Source organism: Mytilus californianus, unplaced genomic scaffold (genome assembly GCF_021869535.1).
Source record: "Mytilus californianus isolate M0D057914Y unplaced genomic scaffold, xbMytCali1.0.p SCAF_4, whole genome shotgun sequence".
Classification (NCBI taxonomy): domain Eukaryota; kingdom Metazoa; phylum Mollusca; class Bivalvia; order Mytilida; family Mytilidae; genus Mytilus; species Mytilus californianus.
The window spans coordinates 90,302,932-90,317,582 of record NW_026262690.1 but is presented as its reverse complement, the minus strand read 5'-3'; the positions used below and the strand labels follow the sequence as shown (position 1 = coordinate 90,317,582).

General features: G+C 31.6%; 1 protein-coding gene across 1 annotated transcript; it reads right to left on the bottom strand.

Moving 5' to 3' along the window:
* Positions 1-385: 385 nt before the first annotated feature.
* Positions 386-3,845, bottom strand: LOC127698830 (complement C1q-like protein 3). Its single transcript, XM_052202524.1, has 3 exons — positions 3,715-3,845; positions 2,493-2,546; positions 386-818 (listed from the first exon to the last, which is right to left on the bottom strand). Exons 1-3 carry the CDS (start codon positions 3,794-3,796, stop codon positions 403-405), a joined length of 552 nt encoding a protein of 183 aa, XP_052058484.1. The 5' UTR covers positions 3,797-3,845; the 3' UTR covers positions 386-402.
* Between the last annotated feature and the right edge of the window lie 10,806 nt (positions 3,846-14,651).

The window sequence follows — 14,651 nt, the reverse complement described above, 5'->3', positions numbered from 1 at the left end:
AGACTTTCATCAAATCTGAATTCAATGTGGGTTCGTGTTGCTCAGTTTTCTATGTTTTGTGTAAGGGAGCTACCATTTGATTTTTATAGGGGGGAGCTAGGATAAAAAATTTTGTCCTGCATTTTTTTTTAGTTGTAATCTCTGTCATGCCTTTTTATTTTTCACTCTATTCGGTCCTGCCTTTTTTTATTAGTTTATCCTGACTTTTTTAACTAAATTGTCATCCTGCCTTTTTTTTGGCAAAGTATCTCATCCTGCCTTTTTTTACTCATAACTTCTGTCCTGCCTATTTTTTTCACATTTATTTTCGACTTCTGATTTTGAACATCCCTTTGGTATCCTTCGCCCCTCTTTTTTAAATAGAAAATATAAAAGAGCAAAACACTGACAATATAGTTTCTTTTATTTTGCTATGAGATAGCCAGAAAATGAGCTATATAAGTCACTGTTGCTGTGAACAGTATAACTGCCATGGGACTTAACTGCAACTTGGTCTCCTTTCTTCAGATTTAATATAATATTGGTTGTTCCTGTGTCATGTGTAGAACCTAGCAGCCATGTACTGTGTTGTTTGATATTATTGTGAGAAAGATAGACAACCAGCCTTTTTCCATCACGAGACATGACTGTATAAGAAAACTGGTAAACTCCAGCAACAGGTGCAGTGAAAGTACCAGTGGTTGGATTGTAGCCATTTCGTATATTGGTGACAATTTTGTCAAACTTGATAGCATCATTGGCTCCAAGGACTTGAATTTTTGTCAGTATTGATGTAAAGGCTGGGATGTTTGTGCTTCTCAGACACTGACAGATATTATCTAAAATGACAATAAGAATAAAAGAAATCAACAGTCACCAATGGCAAAATTATCAACATTAATTAAATTGTTAACCTTTTTAATAAGAATATTTTTTTTGTCAATTTAGACTTTCCATTTCTATGTGTCAACTATTTATTGCTAGTAAAAAAAATAATATTAGCGACAAAATATAGAGAATGAAGAGGGATAATATGGTGGAAGAATGTAAAATCAAAAGTGCTATGAATTGATTAATGAGATTTATTGTATGCATTCAACAAAATGAGGAAGCTTCATAAATCACGTAGTATTTTAAGGATGTTCGCGGCTCTGTTTCAAATTAACAAGCTTATAAAGGACTGTGATAAATTGAAAGTATATGAATAACAGGTCCATGTACTTGTTTTTGAGATATTTGCCTTTGAAAATTTTGTGGGAAGTGATTCTCTCTAGATTTTGCATTCATTTAACATTAACACATTTTTCTCTAAAAAAAAAAGAACAAATAACGAGGATTTTATGAGATTTTTTGAAATGTCTTATTAAATTAAATGTAATAAAAATATGAAAAAAGTAGGAGTTAGCGGACATAACGGAACTACAGGGATAAAATCAGAGGATTCCGAATATCTGTCAAAAAGTCACAAACAAGATCAGCGAACATCTTTAACAGTTTACATGATTGTTTGTGTCATTGGGTTGCTATTTCATTGACATATGATGTATGCATTCATTTATCAATAAATATGATTTAAAGGTTCAATTCCAAAGACAATTATTAACGGTTTGTTTTGAGTGTTATTTTTTATTAATTTGTGTTAACTGGTTAAGTAAAAAAGAAATCATATACTAGTATTTAGAATCATTATATATATACACTGTCTTGACATATAACATTTATTCGCACACGGCATTGAACCAGGTAGAATGTGAGATTGTGCCAAGCTTTTCTGTCCTGTTGCAAGCTGAGTACAAAACAAAAATGATGTTTGGAGACAATGCTTGGTTGTTCTCTTTATAATTCCACTGTGAAAACTGTTACAAATGAAATATTTTAGGTAAAAATTAGCAATTATGAACATGAAGTAGATGACGTTAAAATTCCGTCAACCTTCATACTTTCACTACTATCATTAATAGAACTGTACGGAAAAATTAGTTTCAACTTCACACACAAGGCTTTATACGGTTAGTGAATATATAAAGCCAAAGTTTATGCATTTTGACTGCGCAAATAGCACACTTGTAGTAAAAAATAAACTATGACCTTTTTCAACTTTTTTATAGTTTGTTCTTATGTTGTACTGTTACACCACTGTCTCATGTTAGCGGGAGGTTTGAGCGCTCACAAACATGTTTAACCCCGTCACATTCTTTTTTTGTGCCTGTTCCAAGTCCGGAGCCTGTAGTTCAGTGGTTGTCGTTGGTTCATGTCTGTCATATTTGTTTTTCGTAAATTGTTTTGGTATAAATTAGGCCGTAAGTTTTCTCAATTAAATTGTTTCATATTGTTAATTTCGGGGCCTTTTATAGCCGACCATACGGTATGGGTTTTTCTCATTGTCGAAGGCCGTACGGTTGCCTATGATTGCTTACATTCATTCATTTGAACTTTGATGGATAGTTGTCTCATTGGTAATCATACCACATCTCCTTATTTTTATATGAAAACTTTTTAAGTATGAAACTTGCCTGGTTCTTTATGCTTCATTGTCATTTCAAGGAGATCACCAAGAAGAGAACACTCTGAAAAAGCAATATGTCGTAAACCTTATATATACTAGCATATTTACTGAAGTTTGCTAAATGCATTTTCTTGTCTCGGATATTTTCCAAAGTATGATTTTACTGTAACAGAATAAGAATGCCTTTATTTTTTAATGAAACGAAATTAGAATTTGAAGCAAACGCATTTATCTAGACAAACGACGCTGTTGGTTAATACCCTCGTGAGAACGCAGGAAACATACAGTAAAATAATATAGTTGAGTGGATTATAAACATTGGTGTCAGACAGGGATATACTTCTTATCTTCTAATCTATGTCTTTACGACAGTGTAGTCTCTACTGTGCTTTTTTGTTGTATCAAATGTGTTGTTATATTCCTTGTATTTACTCTCTTGTTTATTCAAGACACACTGTAAACTTTTTTTCTCATACAGATGAGAATATTTTTCTTTCTAGATCTGGAGATCTATACAAGTGAATAATAACAATAAAATTCTAAATTTTTCGGATTCTGCTTAAAGTTTTGCTTTTATTTTGACTTATCATAAATTATTTATAGCTAAACTTGTCTATCATTGTAGGAAAATAAAAAGTAGGGTATTAAGGTGATGATCAAATTCTGGCTGAATATTTAAAATAAAAATATTTGGCATCAATTGGATGCGCACGAAAATAAAGACACATAATACAAAAATACAAAAAAATGTTAATTTCAGGGCAGGGTGTAAGATCAACAATACAAAGGATACTATACAGAAAGGCAATTTCAATTAGCACCCAAAAAAACCAGGAATGTGGTTAGTTGTTGCTTTAAATTAAGCGTTTGACATCCTGTTTCTCATGTAGCACTCTTCATTCGATGATTCGTACGATTTATACATTGGACCTAGGCGGTACCAAGGCGGTACCAACGTATAATTGTACTACATTGGACCAACATTGATCCATCAAAGGCTGTGTTATTCCAACAATGGGCCAACGTTTGACCTATGTGTTGCATACAACCATACAACGTTGGGTCAACGTTGAGCCATTATGTTGTGCAAATATTGGCCCACTACGCCCTTATACATTACCTAGGCCAGCGTTTAAGAACAATTGGGTTCTCAAGTTGTTTTAGTAGTTTCTTATGAAAATTCTATATTTTTGTTATCTTTAAGATAAAAGTAATATAATTTTATTTACCTAATTTTGTGTCACATGATCCGATGACCATTTCTGCAAATAACAATAAGGTTAGAACGGAGGTGCAGCGTGTAAGCTTCATCTCGGTATTGACTTAGAACAGCCTAGATTAAAAGTGTATGTGCTATAACATTTTGATACAGTGGTAGTAATTATGGAATTGCCTGTCTTGATTAAAACATTCCATCAAATGAAATGGATATGGATAATGAGTTTTGATCATGCACTATAAAATGACAGCAATATCTAAACTTTAGATACTCTCTGCTGAAAAGTTTTTGACTTACTTTGAATTTTTTTTTATAGTTTTGTCCTGAAATTGAAGTTTTCATATGAATAAAATAGATGGGGATATATGTTAATGTGACTAAAAATACCCAGATGAATCACGTGATAAATTTGAGACTTGAACATCTTATGACAGTGCTATTAACTTTAGTTTCAGCAAATCATTAGAATAGATATAAATAAGAAGATGTGGTATGAGTGCCAATGAGACAACTATCTATCCAAGTCACAATGTGTAAAAGTAAACAATTAAAGGTCAAAGTACGGCCTTCAATGAATGGAAACAAGGAATATGTCAAAGAGACAACAACCCAACCAAAGAGCAGAAAACAGCTCAAGGCCATCAACGGATCTTCAACGCAGCAAGAAAACCACGCACCAGGAGGCGGGCTTCAGCTGACCACTTAGCATGCTAGTTCAGCGAAATGGACACCACACTAAACTCCGAAACATACAAATGAACCGAAATAAAAAAAAACACACAAGAATAACAAAAGCTAGAGGTTCATTACTTGGGACAGGCGTAAAAATGGGGCGGGGTTAAACATGTTGTGTGAGATCTCAACCATCCGCCTAATGTGGAATAAACAAACACACAGCAAAACGCAAAGTAAAACTCAGTTCAAAAGAAGTCCGAGTCCGATGTTAGAATAGGTAAAAGACGAGTCCGATGTTAGAATAGGTAAAAGATGAAACTAGATATATGAAACAAAATGACTTTTTTAACTTATGTTCCATGGCCCATTTAGTTTGTTAACATCATTTGTGGATTTGATCCATCAACAAACATTGCAACTCTTAATAAATATATCATTTCGTATGCTTTGTATTTATTTCCGTTTTCTAATATCTGACCACCTCAATGATGTTGCGAAATGAGTTCAAGAGGGCATATGTTTAATCCTCGGCTGGCTTAATCGATATACTTTGAAAATTTTAACCTTCTTTCTCTTCTAAGCACACAGCATTTGGAACCAATACGGGGGGCAGCACGTGGAGCAGGATCTGTTTACCCTTCCGAAGCACCTGAGATCACCCCTGTTTTTTTTGTGTGAGATACGTGTTGCTCAGTCTTTAGTTTTCTATGTTGTGGTTTGTGCACTGTTGTTTGTCTTTTGGTCTTTTCATTTTTTTCATGGCGTTGTCAGTTTATTTTCGACTTATGAGTTTGAATGTTCCTGTGGTATCTTTCGCCTTTCTTTCGTGTACAAAATGACATTGTGGTATTGGTTTTATCTATTGTTGGTCGTACGATAACTATAGGGTCTTCCGTCAACGTCATTTGGACTCGAGTGGATAGTTATCTCATTTGCAATCAAACCATATCTCTCATCATTATATTTAAATTCATTTTATATTACACCGTCATATAATCTCGTCCTGAATATGTTTGTAATATTTGCCAATGGACGTTTAACATATATCCCATCATTTACTATCTTAACTTTACACCTTTGCTTCAAAACAGATAAACATGATTTTTTAAAAAGATTTTCCGTAACTAGTATAAAAATCAATTAGGATCATTACGGAAAATTTAGCAACCTATCTTTCATATTACCAAGAAACTCATACTGTCACCATTTTTCAAGGAAATGACAACAATGTAAAAATGAAAAAAAATAATTACAATGTACCTTAAGAAGTACGCAAAATGGACGTATTAACTACAATATTTATGGTAACAAGTAAGTAAAAGTGGGGAACAGTTGCTACATTTTCCTGTTTGTTTTTATAAATCAATTAAATTTCATTATTGTCCATGTCATTTATCCCCAATATTCTTTATTCCATTGTTTGCATAAGGACAAATGTTACATATCCAATATTTACTTTCACTAGATAAGAGAAACATTCTTTTCTGTTATTTTATATTATAATTAAACATCTATTAATATTCTGAACAGCAGCTTCATATATAAAACTACTAATTATCAAATACTCCACAGTCTATTCAAGTCACACGATGAGACTCACTGTCATTTTTCTGATAATTTTTTGTCTTGTTTTGCTGCACGCAGAAGGTAGGTATATGGTTCTTATGTTTTGGCTTGTTTTGCTGTACACAGAAGGTAGGTATATGGTGCTAATGTTTTGTCTTGTTTTGCTGCAAGCAGAAAGTAGGTGTATGGTGCAAATGTTTTGTCTTGTTTTATTGCACGCAGATGGTAAGTATATGGTGCTAATGTTTTGTCTTGTTTTGCTGCACGCAGAAAGTAGGTGTATGGTGCAAATGTTTTGTTTTGTTTTGTTGCACGCAGATGGTTAGTATATGGTGCTAATGTTTTGTTTTGTTTTGCTGCACGCAGAAAGTTGATGTATGGTGCAAATGTTTTGTCTTGTTTTGTTGCACGCAGATGGTAAGTATATGGTGCTAATGTTTTGCCTTGTTTTGCTGCAAGCAGAAAGTAGGTGTATGGTGCAAATGTTTTGTCTTGTTTTGTTGCACGCAGATGGTAAGTATATGGTGCTAATGTTTTGTCTTGTTTTGCTGCACGCAGAAGATAGGTATATGGGGCTAATGTTTTGTCTTGTTTCTGCTGCATGCAGAAGATAGGTATATGGTGCTAATTTTTTGTCTTGTTTTGCTGCACGCAGAAGGTAAGTATATGGTGCTAATGTTTTATGAAATTTTTAAGATTGTAAGTGACTGTACGTTTTTAATGTTCTGCATGATCTAAGTAATGTGAAGAAGGTAAGTGTATGGTACTGATTTTCTTTGTGGATTTAATCAATTTTTACAAGGTCAGAGTCTAAATGATTTAAATCAGTTTGCTGATGGTAAATGTACTGATACTAATACTGATGTTCTTAGTGCTTAGAATTCTAGAAGTTTAGTTAACGGAACTAATGGAATGTGTGGTTTAATTTACTGTGATTTGACTGTAAGTGTTGATCTCCGAATATTGCAGTTTATTCAAAGAATCTTCAAAATACTGACCAAATTGCAATTTGTTTAACCAAACCAAACTGTTCAAATGGTCAAAAATTTTAACCAACTGCCTGATTCTGATGAATATAGAAGACTTTTTTTTAAAGAAAAATTGTATGAAAACTTAGTTTGGACATTTTTATAGCAATTCAGAAGTTACTACCTATCACCTTTCGCATGACAATTACAATTAAAATATGTATAGAAATTCTCAATGAAGGGAAATTACAGTCTGTTAGGAGATATTTTTATCACCTTGCACTTTCATGACTTGAATGAGCAATTCGTTAAAATTTCTGACCAGTTGAACAGTTTAGTTTAAAAAAACAAATTGCAATTTGGTCAGAACTTTGAATAAACTGCAATAAGTGAAGAACAACACTTACAGTCAAATCACAGTAACTTAAAAAGGCAAGTTTATAGAACTAATGGTACATGTGGTTTATTTTAACTTGTCATATCTTGATAGTTTTTGTTATAAAAAGGATTGGAGTGTTTATGGCAGAAATTTGATTGTTTATGTATAATTTATTCACAATTTTTAGAGAATCGGTATGATTTAGAGCTTGGCACATTGTACAGTACATCTGTCTAGAATTCAAGATTGTATGTTGCTCTCTTGACAATAATTGTTTTAATCATTTCTGAGGTAAGTTTATGGTGCTAATGTTTTGTCTTGTTTTGCTGCACGCAGAAGATAGGTATATGGGACTAATGTTTTGTCTTGTTTCTGCTGCACGCAGAAGATAGGAATATGGTGCTAATTTTTTGTCTTGTTTTGCTGCACGCAGAAGGTAAGTATATGGTGCTAATGTTTTGAATTGTTTTATGAAATTTTTAAGATTGTAAGTGTACGTTTTTAATGTTCTGCATGATCTAAGTAATGTGAAGAAGGTAAGTGATTGGTACTGATTTTCTTTGTGGATTTAATCAATTTTTAGAAGGTAAGGGTCTAAATGATTTAAATCAGTTTGCTGATGGTAAATGTACTGATACTAATACTGATGTTCTTAGTGCTTAGAATTGTAGAAGTTTAGTTAACGGAACTAATGAAATGTGTGGTTTAATTTACGGTTGTTTGACTGTAAGTGTTGCTCTCCGAATATTGCAGTTTATTCAAAGAATCTTCAAAATACTGACCAAATTGCAATATGTTTAATCAAACCAAACTGTTCAAATGGTCAAAAATTTTAACCAACTGCCTGATTCTGATGAATATAGAAGACTTTTTTTTAAAGACAATTGTATGAAAGCTTAGTTTGGACATTTTTATAGCAATTCAAAAGTTACTTCCTATCACCTTTCGTATGACAATTACAATAAAAATATATGTAGAAATTCTCAGAATGATTGTGGTTATATCAATGAAGGGAAAATAAAGTCATTTAGGAGTTATTTTATCACCTTGCACTTTCATGACTTGACTGAGCAATTCGTTAAAATTTCTGACCAGTTTAACAGTTTTGTTTAAAAAAAAAATTGCAATTTGGTCAGAATTTTTAAGAAACTGCAATAAGTGAAGAACAACACTTACAGTCACGTCACAGTAACTTAAAAAGGCAAGTTTATAGAACTAATGGTACATGTGGTTTATTTTAACTTGTCATATCTTGATAGTTTTTGTTATAAATAGGATTGGAGTGTTTATGGCAGAAATTTGATTGCTTATGTATAATTTATTTACAATTTTTATAGAATCGGTATGATTTAGAGCTTGACACATTATACAGGACATCTGTCTAGAATTAAAGATTGTATGTTGCCCTCTTGACAATAATTGTTTTAATCATTTCTAGGAAAACTTTTTAATTTAGAATTCTAGGAGCTTTACATGAATTTTACAAGTGCAACTTTGAAATTATTTTTTTCTATATATGATATTTTAATTCGCCCTTGATAGCTGAAATTGCAATAAAATTGGGTAACATGTGTATAAAAATAAGGAGATGTGGTAGGATTGCATATCAGACAACTATGCATCAAAGACCATATGACCAAGAATGCAGCTATCATAGATAACCGTATGTCCTTCAATAATGAGCGAAACCCATTTGGGATTATATGTTATTTTAGCTGTTTTATGGTGTAAAGGCTGAAAAGTAGATGCATAATTAAGTTGTGATTGTTTATTATTCGATTATTAGAGGTTCTTTATGTTCCTGAATAGTTTATCTTGACACCTCACTCATTTGTTTTTCTGTGTATAACAATGTCGAAAGGACATTCCTTTTTTATTACAGCAATTGAAATAAGGATAAATTATGTTCTTTCTTTTTTGTTTTGGTAGAAAGCAAGGCAAAGAAGTACGGTTCCAAAAAGAAATATGTTTCAAAGCAAAATAAATCAAAAGATAAAAATTTGATCGCGAAAGGACATTCAAAGCAGAGAGGTCATTCAAAAGATAGACATTCGAAGGAACGTAGCTATAAAGAAAAAAAATCTCGGAAAGGAAAAGAAACCAAACGTAGGAACACCATTCGAAAGAAAAATATTGTTCAAAAGAGCGATAAAACTCCAAAAGAACGCAATTTAATAGAAAGGATTTCTCACAAAAAACCTTCCAAGAAACAATACTCGAAAGAAAAAAATTCTCAGAAAGGAAAGTACTCTAAAAAGCAGCATTCAAAAGAACGCCATTCAAAGGAATACGCACCAAAAAAACGTCCTTCCAAAAAACGAACATCAAAAGAAAAAAAATATCCGAAGAAACATCATTCAAAGGAAAAAACATATAAGGAACTATGTACGTATCTTAGATATTTTTGTGACTTTATATTATAGTAATTACAATATCTATAAGAACGCATTAAAACTTCTATTTCGGAATACTTATTAATCCAATTATCTTTTACACACTTCTTTATTAGACTAAAGAAGTAATTATAGGGATATCATCAGAATACACTGGTGGTTTGCAAGCTTTATACGCTATAATAATATATAAAAAAAAAATCACCATAACACCGCGTTTTAAAATGCAGTCAAAGGTTTTATCTGATGAAAGATGAACAGGTCTATATTTGATATAAAAATAAGGAGATGAGGTATGATTCCCAATGAGACAATGCTTGGATACTCGTTTTTTAAGTAAGATTATTTTTGTTTTTGGCAATTCATTGGAAATCGACTAATTTTGGTGACTGTTGGGTTTAATGCCATTTTCAGCACACTTGGGTATATCATGGTGGCCATTTTTTTATAGGTGGAAGTAGCCGAAGTGTTAAGATCAGAGTCGAGAGCGCATTTGAACAATCGAGTTCCGAACTCACAGCCTCAGTGTTGACAGGCTAGTGATCACTTAAGGATGTTCGTTCCATTTGTTTTTTAGTTTTTGCCAGATATTCGGAATCCTCTGGTTTTATCTATGTATAGCCATTAAACAAATTTGCCTGCTAACCTCTACTTTTTATAATTTTATTACATATAGTTTAAAAAGCCATACTTGAAAATGTTGTAAAATCCTTGTTATTTTTTCATAGTTTTTGAAAGAAAAAGGTGCCAATGTTAAATGTATGAAAAATCTAGAGAGAATCATTTCCCGCCAAATTTTCAATGGCTTATATCTCGAAATCAAGCACACGGACCATACATTTTTCTTTCTGCTTTTTTAGTTTTGTTTTTTATATACTGTCAATTTTTAACAGTCTTTTAAAAAGCTTGTTATTTTGAAACATAGGAGCAAACATCCTTAAGACGAACTACTAAGACTATTAGGCCACCAAGGCCTCAACCTGAAATCGACATCGACAGGAACATCTGTCAATGACGAACTTGAGAAACTTACTGAAGAAATAAGTGGTAAAATGAAGCAAACTATCAATGGTACTTTTAAAACGATTGTAACTGAATAGTATCAAAAATAGAAACCTTGGGCAGACCGTTTTACATCAAAAATTACCAACAGACGATAAGAACCTGCAAATCAAAATTCAGACACATCCTTTTCTAAAATGATATGAGATAAGAAATGAATAACAAAAACATCCACATAAATAATACAAGAATAGTACTACAAAATTTACAATTTAAACTGGGTATCGAATTATTACACAACATGGAAAACAATCATACAATTCGAATATTATTAATATCTATAAACGATATATTGTGTCGCGTTTATATAAGGAACAAACGTTGGCAAAAGATGGTAAAAGAACAAAAGCCAACAAAGATTAATAAACATATAGTGATTACCGTACTGACCATATCGAGGGACAAGAATCCGCCATATGATTAGTATATTAATTCTCTGCTTCCATTTCTGGTGATCGACTTTATTTATCACTTTGCAGCAGATACACCGGAGAAAAGAAAAACATTAAAGAAGAACATTAATCCTAAACAAATAAATAAGAAAAAAGGTGAGTTCGAAAATAAATAATTTGATCGTACGAAACCAAATATATATCTTTGTATTTCTAAACAAATATGAATTAATTCAAATTGTGAAATGACAAATTGATACAACTAGCGGAGGAACTCATATTGAACAAAACATCTTAAACATAATTTTACAAATTGTTGAAAATCATTTGATTTTTGGCTGGAAATAAACATTTCTATTCCAGAAATCAAGCCAAAGAATAAACCAATAGAGAAGAACAGAAAAGGTACGATACAAATAGCTGATAAGATCAATAAAATCCTGTCATCTATTGCAAAAGTATAACCTTTGTCTAAAATCCAAATTTCCGAGCAAAACTCACACTTCTTGTTTAGTTTTTCCCCCTCTGATCAATTTTTTCATGACACAAACGCTACACAAAATATCGCTTGTAGATATAATTGATATTAATATCTTTATTGTCATAAAAACATATTTAATTTGTGACTAAACAAAAACAACATAATACAGCAGAGAAATAACAATTCTGTCATAAATAAATGAGCACATGAAAAAAAAAACCAATCTCTATTGTTTTTTTTGTTTTTTTTTAATTGAGATATAAATGCATTTAAAAGTGAACACTCTTTCGATTTTGTTTTTCCTGAAATTATCTTTACGCAAATTCAGAACGAAAGTAGATTCAACAATTCACCAATACAAACTTATAATACCAATTTCAAAGAGAAACATGTTTCTAGCATAATTAGAACTAGATAAACATTCTTGTACAATCTGTACGTCTTATTATCAAATGTGTATGAAAAGAAAAAGAAAAAATATATATGAATTTGCTGCGTTTAGCTAGTTATACATCATTTGCTTTTAAATGTATACAGCTTTTTTCCAGAAATCAAACCAAAGATAAAACAAATAAAGAAGAACAGAAAAGGAATTATACAAATATCTGATAAAATTGAAAATATTTACCTTCATCAAGAACGCCCATATACATAAAAAAATATAAATGAAACAACTAGCTGCAGAAATACTGAAAGTTAAAAACAATTTTATAAAATCTGTTTGAAAATCGTTTATTTTGTCCTTTGAATTATACAGTTCTTTTCCAGAAATCAAGCCAAAGAAGAAACAAATAAAGAAGAACAGAAAAGGTATGCTAAATATATCTTATAAAATCGAAAAAAAAAAAAAATTATGTCAACTGTCGATAAACCACCTTCGTCTATATAGGATCCAAATTAACGAGCAAACATAGTCCTTCTTCATCCTTTTTATTGTTAGCCGAAATCAATCTATTTTTTGTTTGTTTGCTAAAATTGAGAGAGATAAATGCATTTAAAAGTGAACAAATGCTTATGATACCAATTTTTAAGAGAACGACCCATGTTTCTCGAATAACCAGTTCTTTCTAAATATTATTGTACAATCAATACGTCCTAGTATCAACTTTGTCTGAGGAAAAATGAGAAAAAAACACTCTAAATTGTGTTGTGTCCGAAAATCTTTTCTTGGTTTACATGCATAAAAACGCTCATACCCAAACAATGAAGTCAAATGATAACACACGATACGAAGAGTTATGTGATAAAAAGAGGCATAAAAAATCAATCATCTCCATCAAAGGTCATTTTAATTGAGGGAGTCAGAACCTTAGTTTTTCAATAAGTTTGCGATCTATCACTGAAGAAGTATGTGATAAACATGTCAGTACCACAAACACCGACTATTGAGCCAATGCTACTCTCGGGTGAGTGGGGTAAGAGTAAACCAACAGTGGTATCGACCCAGTTCTATAAAATGTAAAAAAAAAAAACACTTTATAAATTTGTTGCGCCCGATGCTCATTTATCGATGTACCCAAATAATTATCGCTTAAACACATACAATTAAAAGCTACGGATGTATAATTATATAAACACATTTTTAATTGAAGGAGTTGTAATCTTAGTTTTACAACGGATGCATAATTTGAAATGATTCGAAATTGTGTTCTTGATCTTGTGCAATTTGAAAGAGGAAAGAGAATTGTGACTGTGTTTTGAAAAGGTGGTGAATATTGATTTGTTTAGTAAATATTTTTGTAACCCATTTGTAGTCAGTCATTTTTCAAATATCTTTAAGTGATTTTGTAATGCAGGGAAATGGCACAGTCCTGTCTCTCATAAGAACAAAAGTCAACCAAAAATTGTTAAATTATATAGTGAAACAACCAGCTGCAGAAATACTGGAATTGAAAAACAATTTAAAATTCTGTTTCTGTTTAAAAGAATTGTTTAATGTGCCGTTTAAAATATACAGTTCTTTTCCAGAAATCAAGCCAAAGAAGAAACCAATAAAGAAGAACAGAAAAGGTACGATACAAATATCTGATAAAATCGAGAAGATTATGTCAACTGTTGAAAAGCCACCATAGTCCATAATCCAAATTAACCAGCATACGTGGTCCTTCTTTATCCTTTTTATTGCAAGCCGAAATCAATCAATGTTTTAGATTTCTAGAATTGAGAGATATAAATGCATTTAAAGGCGAAAAACACATACATATGATAAATATGAGAAGATTATGTCAACTGTTAAAAAAACACCTTCATGTAGAATCCATCTTAATGAGCAAACGTAGTCCATCTTCATTCTTTTTATTGTAAGCCGAAATCAATTGATTTTTTTTAGTTTTTTTTTTAGAATTGAGAGGGATAAATGCAGTAAACACATTTAAAAGTATTTCAATTAGTTTGCAATTTATCACTGCAGAAATTTGTTGTAAAACATGTTGGTACCAATGCGACGACTCATGAACCGATGATACTGTAGGGACTAACAGTCCATCAGCAGCGGTATCGACCCAGTGCTAGATATATTTTTAAAAAGCTTTTTATAAATTAGTTCGGCCCGACGCGCTTTTCTTGATCTACCTTTATAATGAATGCTTACACACATACAATTAAAAGCTACGAATGTATAACTACATAAACACATTTTTGTTTGAAGGAGTTGCAATCTTAGTTTTACAACAGTTGCATAATTTGAAATCATTCAAAAAATTGTTCTGGTTAAGTAAATATTTGTGTAACCAATTTGTAGTCATTTTTCAGATATCTTTAAGGGGTTTTGTACTGCAGGGAAATTGCAGTCTGTCTCTTATAAGAACAAAAGCCAACCAAAAGAATTGTTAAACTATAAATTAAAACAACTAGCTGCTGAAGTACTGAAACTGAAAAACAATTTGAAAACTTGGTTTGAGAATTTTTTAATTTGTCGTTTGAAATATACAGCTCTTTTCCAAAAATCAAGCCAAAGAAAAAAACAAAAAAGAAGAACAGGAAAGGTACGATACAAATATCTGATAAAATCAGAAAGATTATGTCAACTGTC

Bases quoted from the DNA above. Each gene is read 5' to 3' on its own strand.
- LOC127698830 (XM_052202524.1), bottom strand. From the start codon at position 3,796: ATGAAGCTTACACGCTGCACCTCCGTTCTAACCTTATTGTTATTTGCA. The intron at 2,547-3,714 runs GTAAATAAAATT...TTGCTTTTTCAG, and splicing joins ATCATGTGACACAAAATTAG to AGTGTTCTCTTCTTGGTGAT. The intron at 819-2,492 runs GCAAGTTTCATA...TTGTCATTTTAG, and splicing joins AATGAAGCATAAAGAACCAG to ATAATATCTGTCAGTGTCTG.